Source organism: Triticum aestivum, chromosome 3B (assembly GCF_018294505.1).
Source record: "Triticum aestivum cultivar Chinese Spring chromosome 3B, IWGSC CS RefSeq v2.1, whole genome shotgun sequence".
Lineage (NCBI taxonomy): Eukaryota > Viridiplantae > Streptophyta > Magnoliopsida > Poales > Poaceae > Triticum > Triticum aestivum.
Genome location: NC_057801.1, coordinates 581,319,968 through 581,330,972, shown reverse-complemented (window position 1 = coordinate 581,330,972; position 11,005 = coordinate 581,319,968). Strand labels below are relative to the sequence as shown.

The following is an 11,005-nucleotide window of genomic DNA, read 5'->3' as shown; positions in this document are numbered from 1 at the left end:
TATGTAAACTTTGATGGATGTTTTAGAGAAAATTGTATCTATAGATTACTAAATCAAATACTATTATTAGATTTATAATGAAATATATGGTATGATATATAATGTGTATTGTAGATCGGATAATTTTCTCCATAAACTTAGTCAAAGTTTGTGAAGCTTGACTTTTATGAGACCAATGCTCTCTATATTATTCGGCCGAGAGACTAGAATTGGAAGTCTTTCCGTTATTCAATCACGGTTCATCACATCCAATAATTATTTGCAACTTCAAATACCTTTTATTTTTTGAGTGTTCTACTAGGGTTATCAATTCCGCAAATCCTTCTCACATAGATTTTAGATTACATGAAGACCAGAATGATGGAAAAGGATGGCGGTTGCATATATGTTGATCTAGAAGCTAATATTGAACGTGGCAGTCCTTGGAACAGCTCAGGAATAGACGGCTCAGCTCTTGGCTTTTGCTGCTGGAATTTGAGGCCTTGACTAACAAATCAGCATCATCAAGTCAAGATGATTCGTTGCTGCTCTTACATCCTGCCTATGTGGTGTACGGTACACAAGAAATGTGAGGGGGCAGAGATATAGTTCTGCTGCATCTCCTCCCTTATGCATCTCTTATAATATTATATCCTATGGTTGTCTGGCTCATCTCTGCTTCATGTCATCATCGGCTTTGATCTCAGAAACCATGTCCTTTTTGGGAGGAGTGCTGCAGTCCCCGCCCTTCGCCTGAGCAGCTTCCCGGTCTCGTTGAGGATAGTATTTCTGTTCGGCGAGGAAGGTGAGCGCGTCCACGACGTCGCCGATCTTGGGCCTCTTGCTGGGATCCTCCTGCATGCACATGGATGCGATGGCGAGCGCCTGGTACAGCCCCTTCACCGGGAAGTCTTTCCCCAGCAACGGATCAGCCAGCCTCACGAACATTTTCCTGTCCCTGATCAGAGGTGCCGCCTGCATATAGAAGTGGTCACGATCTTGTTAGTAATTTGCATTGGATTAAACGTTCGATTGGAGTGAGTATATGCTTAGTTGCTTACCCAGTGGATGAGAACCTGCTCCTCCGTGGGCTTGGTGGGGTCGATGGCCCGCCTGCCGGTGATGAGCTCGAGCAGCACGACGCCGAAGCTGTAGATGTCCGACATCTTGGTGAGCTTGCCGGTCATGGCGTACTCGGGAGCGCAGTAGCCGTAGGTGCCCATCACCCTGGTGCTGACGTGGCTCTCGTCGCCGAGGGGGCCGAGCTTGGCGAGCCCGAAGTCGGAGAGCTTGGAGTTGAAGTCCTTGTCCAGGAGGATGTTGGAGGCCTTGAGGTCCCGGTAGATGACCGGCGGGTTGGCCACCTCGTGCAGGTACTCGATGCCCTTGGCCGCGCCCACCGCGATCCTCATCCGCGTCTGCCAGGGGAGCGCCTTGGCGTTCCCCGGGAGATCTGCATGTACGACAGATCCATCGATCAGCCAAGCCGACGACAAGGAAGGAATCGAACTCGAACGCATGCAACAGCTTACCTAGGAGATGATCCTCCAGCGAGCCGTTGGGCATGTACTCGTAGACGAGGATCCGCTGGTCGAGGTCGGTGCTGTAGCCGAGCAGATTGACGAGGTTGGGGTGGCTCAGGAGGCTCAGCATCAGCACCTCCACGAGGAACTCGCGGTTCCCCTGGAACCCTTCCTTGTCCAGCCGCTTCACGGCGATATCCTACGTTACAAAGATGAGACTCATCCACGTTACATGAGAAGGGAATGATCATGCAATCTGCTGCAGATTATTGATCGGCTTGTTGCAGTAGTCACCTCGTTGGTGTCCTTGAAGTGCCCCTTGTACACCATCCCGAAGCCGCCCTCGCCCACAAGGTTGTTGGGGCTGAAGTTGTTGGTCGCCGCGGACAACTCACGGAAGGTGAGCACCCTGCTGGGGATGTTCTGGTTGGTGATCCGCAGGATCTCCTCGGCCGCGTACACATGACTGGTAACGTCTGCAGCACGCACGCGCATGTTGCAGTTCGTCAAATATCGGCATCAAACCAATCGGCAGCCTCATGTAAAATCCTAGTGTCATTTTGGTTACCTGACTTGGCCGAGATGTTGTTGACGAGGTCGGCAATGGCCTCGCACTCTGCGCGCCTGGTGAGCTCGGTGAGGCTGACGCAGGGGACGCAGCTGAACTTCTTGCTGGACTTCTTCTTCCTCCAGAAGCGCTTCTTCCTCGACCGCTTGTGCTTGCCGGGCGTCAATGGTTGTTCCTTGCCGCGCACACCACACGGAGATGAAGAGCCGCCGCCGAGGAGCATCTTGCTGTTACATTTCCTCACGGCGGACGACAACAGCCCCATCGCAGATCGACGCGAGAGTGGCCGAGGACACCCTCGTACCGATTTGCGGGGTCCGGTTGGACGAATTCGTCAGGGATATATACTTGAACAGCCATGCACACAAGGATCTATGGACGGGAATGCTAAAGCTTATTTGGTCCTCAGGGAGGCGAGGACCCAAATTTGGCAAAGTGTGCGCTCTTGGTTCCGGTTCCTGCCACGCCACGGCGTCAACTTTCGCACCGGGAATAGGGAGCGGACGCATGGTGACCTGCCGCTGAGGCCCAGTCTGGGACGACCAAGTTGACACCCTGGACATTCTAGGGACCCCTCAAAAAATAAGGAAATTCTAGGGCCAACAAATGTTCTCCATTCTTTTGATAATTTTTCACTCCATGTTGCATTTCCATTTGCCTAATACCTAATCCCGGCAATTACATGGAAATTTGTATAACTTTTTTGGTGAGAAAACCTTCCGGTGTTCCAATTAAATTGGGCACGAAGTTGATTCTTTTTTTGAACAATTTGGCACTCCTTGTCTTGTGATCTTATCCACACTTGTTATATTCTTAGGAGACTATACTCTTGAATCCCCTCACAAGAATATCCGGCCTCTTATTGATGGAAATATGCCCTAGAGGCAATAATAAAATGGTTATTATTATATTTCTTTAATAATGATAAAGGTTTATTATACATGCTAGAATTGTATTGACCGAAAATTTAAATACATGTGTGGATACATAAACGAATACCGTGTCCCTAGTCAGCCTCTACTAGACTAGCTCGTTGATCAAAAAAGATGGTTAAGGTTTCCTAACTATAGACATAAGTTGTCATTTGATAACCGGATCACATCATTAGGAGAATGATGTGATGGACAAGACCCATCCGTTAGCTTAGCATAATGATCGTTCAATTTATTGCTATTGCTTTCTTCATGTCAAATACATATTTCTTCGACTATGAGGTTATGCAACTCCCGAATACCGGAGGAATGCCTTGTGTGCAATCAAACGTCACAACGTAACTGGGTGATCATAAAGATGCTCTATAGGTATCTCTGAAGGTGTTTGTTGAGTTGGCATAGATTGAGATTAGGATTTGTCACTCCGAGTATCGGAGAGGTATCTATGGGCCCTCTCGGTAATACACTTCATAAGCTTGAAAGCAAATGACTAAGGAGTTAGTTACGAAGTGATGTATTACGGAATGAGTAAAGAGACTTGCTGGTAACAAGATTAAACTAGGTATAGAGACACCACGATCGAATCTCAGGCAAGTAACATACCGATGGACAAAGGGAATTATGTATGTTGTCATAACGGTTTGACCAATAAAGATCTTCGTAGAATATGTAGGAGCCAATATGGGCATCCAGGTTCCGCTATTGGTTATTGACCGGAGAGGTGTCTCGGTCATGTCTACATAGTTCTCGAACCCGTAGGGTCCGCACGCTTAACGTTCTTTAACGATATAGTGTTATATGACTTATATGATTTGGTGACCAAATGTTGTTCGGAGTCCCGGATGGGATCACGGACATGACGAGGAGTCTCAAAATGGCCGAGAGGTAAGATTGATATATGGGATGATGGTATTCGGACACCGAAATAGTTTTGGAGTGCACCACGTACTCATTGGATCATCAGAAGGGGTTCCGGGCACCCCCGAGAAGTGTTGAAGGAAATATGCCCTAGAGGCAATAATAAAGTTGTTATTTTATATTTCCTTATGTCATTATAAAAGTTTATTATTCATGCTAATTGTATTAACCGGAAACTTGATACATGTGTGGATACATAGACAAAATACCGTGTCCCTAGTAAGGCTCAACTAGACTAGCTCGTTGATCAAAGATGGTTAAGTTTCCTAACCATAGACATGTGTTGTCATTTGATAAACGTGATCACATCATTAGCACAATGATGTCATGGACAAGACCCAATCGTTAGCTTAGCATTATGATAGTTCAGTTTTATTGCTATTGCTTTCTTCGTGTTAAATACATATTCCTTCGACTATGAGATTATGCAACTCCCGGATACCGGAGGAATGCCTTGTGTGCTATCAAACGTCACAATGTAACTGGGTGATTATAAAGATGCTCGATAGGTATCTCCGAAGGTATTTGTTGGGTTGGCATAGATCGAGAATATGATTTGTCACTCCGAGTATCGGAGAGGTATCTCTGGGCCCTCTCGGTAATACACATCATAAGAAGCCTTGCAAGCAAAGTGACTAATGAGTTAGTTGCAGGATGATGTATTACAGAATGAGTAAAGATACTTGCCGGTAATGAGATTGAACTAGGTATGAAGATACGGATGATCGAATCTCGGGCAAGTAACATACCGATGACAAAGGGAATAACGTATGTTGTCATAACGGTTCGACCGATAAAGATCTTCATAGAATATGTGGGAGCCAATATGAGCATCCAGGTTCCTCTATTGGTTATTGACTAGAGAGGTGTCTCGGTCATGTCTACATAGTTCTCGAACCCGTAGGGTCCGCACGCTTAACGTTCGATGACGACATTGTATTATATGAGTTATGTGATTTGGTGATTGAATGTTGTTCGGAGTCCCGGATAAGATCACGGAGATGACGAGGAGTCTCGAAATGTTTGAGCGGTAAATATTGATATGTAGGACGATAGTATTCGGACACCGGAAGTGTTCCGGAGGGTACCGGGTACATATCAAAGTATCGGCGGGGTTACCGGAACCCCCAGAGGGAAGATATGGGCTATATGGGCCATGAGAGGGGAGCACACCAGCCCACAGGGGGTGGCACGCCCCCCTATGGAAGGAGGCCGAGTGGGAGAAGGAAAAGAGGGGGTTCGGCCCCCCTTCCTTCTCTCTTCCCCCTTCCCTTTTCTTCTCCGGCAATTATGGAAGGGGGAGGCCGAATTGGGGAAGGCACCAAGTAGGATTCGTCCTACTTGGGGCGCCCCCTGACTGCCACTCCTCCCCTCCCACCTATATATATGTGGGGAGAGGGGCACCTAGAACACACAAGATCAATTGTTAGTCGTGTGTGGTGCCCTCCTCCACGGTTTACACCCCCGGTCATATTCTCGCGGTGCTTAGGCGAATCCCTACGCAGATCACTTCACCATCACCGTTACCACGCCATCATGCTGATGGAACTCATCTACTACCTCGACACCTTGCTAGATCAAGAAGGCGAGGGACATCACCGAGCTGAACGTGTGCAAAACTCGTAGGTGCCATACGTTCGGCGCTTGATCGGTCGGAGCTAGAATAAGTTCGACTACATCAACCACGTTGTCAAACGCTTACGCTTACGGTCTACAAGGGTGCGTAGACACACTCTCTCCCCCTCATTGCTATGCATCTCCTAGATAGATCTTGCGTGAGCGTAGGAAAATTTTGAAATTGCATGCTACGTTCCCCAACAAGTGTATGGGCCTTATGGGCCAAAGGGGGGACATACCAGCCCACAAGGGGGCTGGTGCGCCTTTTCCCTTGGCTGGTCGGCCCTAGGGGAAGGAAAGGGCAGGGGTGGCCCCTCCTTCCACCTCCTTCCTTCCTTCCTTCCTCCCGCACTCCAAATAAGGAAGGGGGCTGCCACTTGGGGGCGTCTCCTGGCTGCTCCCTCCACCCCGCACCTATATATACGTGGGAGCGGGCGCCTAGCACAAGAACAATATTATCATAGCCGTATGCAGCGCCTCCCTCCACCGTTTACACCCCGGTCATAATTTCGTCATGCTTAGGAAAAGCCCTCCGGAGATAACTTCACCATCACCATCACCACGCTCTTGTGCTGCCGGAACTCATCCACTACCTCGCTGTCTTGCTGGATCAAGAAGGCATGGATGTCACTGATACGTCCATTTTGCATCATGTTGACCTACTGTTATTTATATTGTTTCTATGCATAATAATGCTTTTTGGAGTAATTCTAATGCCTTTTCTCTCATAATATGCAAGGTTCACACAAAGAGGGAGAATTTCGGCAGCTGGAAATCTGACCTGTAAAAGCTACGTCAGGCCACCCATTGTGCACAACTCCAAATGAGCTGAAACTTCAGAGGAATTTTTATGGAATAAATAAGAAATAATGGAGCAAATAACTACCGGAGGGGGGCCACCTGGTGAGCACAAGACACCAGGGCGCGCCTGCCCCCCCCCAGGTGCGCCCTGGTGGGTTGTGCTCAGCCCAGCCCACCTCCGGTGCCCCTCTTCTGGTATTTAAGTCATTTTGACCTAGAAAAAAAAATAAGGAGATGACTTTCGGGATGAAGCGTCGTCGTCTTGAGGTGGAACTTGGGCAGAAGCACTTTTTCCCTCCGGTGGAGCGATTCTGCCGGGGGAACTTCCCTCCCGGAGGGGGAAATCATCGTCATCATCATCACTAACAACTTTCCCATCTTGGGGAGGGCAATCTCCATCAACATCTTCAACAACACCATCTCCTCTCAAACCCTAGTTCATCTCTTATGTTCAATCTTTGTACCAGAACTATAGATTGGTGCTTGTGGGTGACTAGTAGTGTTGACTACATCTTGTAGTTGATTACTATATGGTTTATTTGGTGGAAAATTATATGTTTAGATCCATTATGTTATTTAATACCTCTCTGATCTTGAGCATGATTATCATTTGTGAGTAGTTACTTTTGTTCTTGAGGTCACGGGAGAAATCTTGTTGCAAGTAATCATGTGAACTTTATATGCGTTCGATATTTTGATGGTTGTGATTCCCTTAGTGGTGTCATGTGAACGTCGACTACATGACACTTCACCATATTTGGGCCTAAGGGAATGCACTGTGGAGTAGTTATTAGATGGTGGGTTGCGGGAGTGACAGAAGCTTAAAACCTAGTTTATGCGCTATTCTGTAAGGGACTGATTTGGATCCAAAAGTTTAATGCTATGGTCAGAATTTATTCTTAATACTTTTCTCGTAGTTGTGGATGCTTGCGAAGGGGTTAATCATAAGTAAGAGGTTTATTCAAGTAAGAACAGCACCTAAGCACCGGTCCACCCACATATCAAATTATCAAAGTAGCAAACACAAATCAAACCAACATGATGAAAGTGACTAGATGGAATTCCCGTGTGCCCTCAAGAACATTTTGCTTATCGTAAGAGACCGTTTTGGCCTTTCCTCAAAAGGTTGGGCTACCTTGCTGCACTTTTGTTACCATTATTGTTAGTGCTCGTTACAAATTATCTTGCTATTAAACTACTCGTTACTTATAATTTTAGTGCTTGCAGACATTACCTTGCTGAAAACCGCTTGTCATTTCCTTCTGCTCCTCGTTGGGTTCGACACTCTTACTTATCGAAAGGACTATGATTGTGTTGGGGAATGTAGCAATAATTCAAAATTTTCCTACGCATCAACAAGATCAATCTAGGAGATTCTAGCAAAGAGAGAGAGAGAGAGAGAGAGGATGTGCATCCTCATACCTTTGAAGATCGCTAAGCGGAAGCGTTACTAGAATGCGAATGATGGAGTCGTACTCACGGCGATTCAAATCGCGGAAGATCCGATCTAACGCTGAACGGACGACGCCTCCGCGTTCAACACACATACAGCCTAGGGATGTCTCCTCCTTCTTGATTGAGCAAGGGGAGAGAAGTTGAGGGAGAGCTCCGGCAGCACGACAGCGTGGTGGTGGAGCTTGCAGTTCTCTGGCAGGGCTTCGCCAAGCACTACTACTATGAAGGAGGTGTTGGGGAGGGAGAGGACTGTGCCAGGGGAAGGGTGTGGCAACCCTCCTGATGTCTACTATGCAACCTTCTTCTTGTAGACGTTGTTGGGCCTCCAAGTACAGAGGTTTGTAGGACAGTAGCAAATTTCCCTCAAGTGGATGAACTAAGGTTTATCAATCCATGGGAGGCGTAGGATGAAGATGATCTCTCTCAAACAACCCTGCAACCAAATAACAAAGAGTCTCTTGTGTCTCCAAAACACCCAATACAATGGTAAGTTGTATAGGTGCACTAGTTCGGCAAAGAGATGGTGATACAAGTGCAATATGGATGGTAGATATAGGTTTTTGTAATCTGAAAATATAAAAACAGCAAGGTAACAAGTGGTGAAAGTGAGCGTAAACGGTATTGCAATGCTAGGAAACAAGGCCTAGGGTTCATACTTTCACTAGTGCAAATTCTCTCAACAATAATAACATAATTAGATCATATAACAATCCCCCAAAATGCAACAAAGAGTCACTCCAAAGTCACTAATAGCGGAGAACAAACGAAGAGATTATTGTAGGGTACGAAACCACCTCAAATTTATCCTTTCTGATCGATCTATTCAAGAGTTCATAATAAAATAACACGAAACTATTCTTTCCGTTCGATCTATCATGGAGTTCGTACTAGAATAACACCTTAAGACACAAATCAACCAAAAGCCTAATGTCACCTAGATACTCCAATGTCACCTCAAGTATCCGTGGGCATGATTATACGATATGCATCACACAATCTCAGATTCATCTATTCAACCAACACAAAGTACTTCAAAGAGTTCCCCAAATTTTCTACCGGAGAGTCAAGACGAAAACGTGTGCCAACCCCTATGCACAAGTTCACGAGGTCACCAAACCCGCAAGTTGATCACCAAAACATACATCAAGTAGATCACGTGAATATCCCATTGTCACCACAGATAAGTACATGCAAGACATACATCAAGTGTTCTCAAATCCTTAAAGACTCAATCCGATAAGATAACTTCAAAGGGAAAACTCAATCCATTACAAGAGAGTAGAGGGGGAGAAACATGATAAGATCCAACTACAATAGCAAATCTCGCGATACATCAAGATCATGCCGAATCAAGAACACGAGAGAGAGAGATCAAACACATAGCTACTGGTACACACCCTCAGCCCCGAGGGTGAACTACTCCCTTCTCGTCATGGAGAGCGCCGGGATCATGAAGACGGCCACCGGTGAGGGATTCCCCCTCCGGCAGGGTGCCGGAACAGGGTCCTGATTGGTTTTTGGTGGCTACAGAGGCTTGCGGCGGCGGAACTCCCGATCTATTGTGCTCCTGGATGTTTTCGGAGTATATGGGTATATATAGGAGGAAGAAGTAGGTCGGTGGAGCTGCGAGGGGCCAACGAGGGTGGGGGCGCGCCCAGGGGGGCAGGCGCGCCTCCCTGCCTCGTGTCCTCCTCACTTCTTTCATGACGTCTACTCCAAGTCCTCTGGATCACGTTTGTTCCAAAAACAATTCTCCCAAAGGTTTCATTCCATTTGGACTCCGTATGATATTCCTTTTCTGCGGAACACTGAAATCGGCAAAAAAACAACAATTTGCACTGGGCCTCCGGTTAATAGGTTAGTACAAAAATAATATAAAAGTGTATAATAAAGCCCATTAAACATCCAAGATGGATAATATAATAGCGTGAATACTTCATAAAGTATAGATACGTTGGAGACGTAACAGCATCCCCATGCTTAATTCCTGCTCGTCCTCGAGTAGGTAAATGATAAAAGAAATAATTTATGAAGTGTGAATGCTAGCAGGTGCACAAGTTTGATCAATGATAATTTCAATCACCTTTTCTAGCATCATTATATGTCATAACAATAGCTCATCCCATAAAACTTCTCACGATCAAGTAACAAGCTATTCACATGTTAAAGCATAGACCATAAACTTTCTTGAAAACTAACAAACTATGTTCTCAGTCATCAAACAATTGCAATTCATATTATTTTCAGGAAGGGTCTATGTAAGAGCTTTGATTTAGCAAATCCCACATACTCAACTATCATATAGTCTTCCATGATTGCTACCACTCAAAGCATATTTTTAGAACAAGTAGCATCCATCGAACACAGAGAAAGATAAGGGCTTAATGTTTCGCCTCCCAACTTGTTTATCATATAGATAATTGTCAACAATAATAATTCATGATCAAATATATTTGAATGGCCATATATTCTTAGATCTTTCCCCATCACATGATGCTTGCCAACTAAAAAGTAGGTTGGAATGAGAAGGAATACTACTGACTCTTGCATAAAAGTAAAAGATAGGCCCTTCGCAGAGGGGAGCAGGGATTTGCATTGGTGCCAGAGCTCTAAGCTTTAAAACAGAGATGAAATAATTTTGGGAGGTATGCTTTCATTGTGAACATAACGACCAAGAGTTCCCCATATCTTCCATACTAGATACATTATAGGCGGTTCCCAAACAGAATGGTAAAGATTTTACTCCCCCTCCACCAACAATCACACTCCATGGCTTGTCCGAAACAACGGGTGCCGTCCAACTATCAACAATCCTGGGGGAGTTTTGTTTAAATTATTTGCGATTTTGTTTTTGATCTTTTGATCATAAGACTGGGCATCCCAGTTACCAGCCATTTTCTCGTGAATGATGAGCGGAGTCCACTCATCGTGAGAATAACCCACCTAGCATGAAAGATGCTGACATCCCCTATTCGCTACATGAGCGATTCGGGCATACAAAACAGATTATTATTTGAAGGTTTAGAGTTTGGCACAAGCAAATTTACTTGGAACGACAGGTAAATACTGCATATAGGTAGATATGGTGGACACTCATGGCAGAAACTTGGTTCAAGGATTTTGGATGCACAAGCAGTATTCCAGCTTAGTACAGATATTTTGGCTAGCAAAGGATTCTAAATAGCAAGCACCGCATGTTGGAGGATCTATAA

At 45.6% G+C, this 11,005-nt stretch overlaps 1 protein-coding gene across 1 annotated transcript; it reads right to left on the bottom strand.

Annotated features, from left to right (window-relative positions):
- Positions 1 to 258: 258 nt before the first annotated feature.
- LOC123065790 (probable serine/threonine-protein kinase PBL23) lies at positions 259 to 2,378 on the bottom strand. Its single transcript, XM_044489006.1, has 5 exons — positions 2,071 to 2,378; positions 1,797 to 1,978; positions 1,512 to 1,701; positions 1,041 to 1,432; positions 259 to 954 (listed from the first exon to the last, which is right to left on the bottom strand). Exons 1-5 carry the CDS (start codon positions 2,333 to 2,335, stop codon positions 649 to 651), a joined length of 1,335 nt encoding a protein of 444 aa, XP_044344941.1. The 5' UTR covers positions 2,336 to 2,378; the 3' UTR covers positions 259 to 648.
- Positions 2,379 to 11,005: the final 8,627 nt, after the last annotated feature.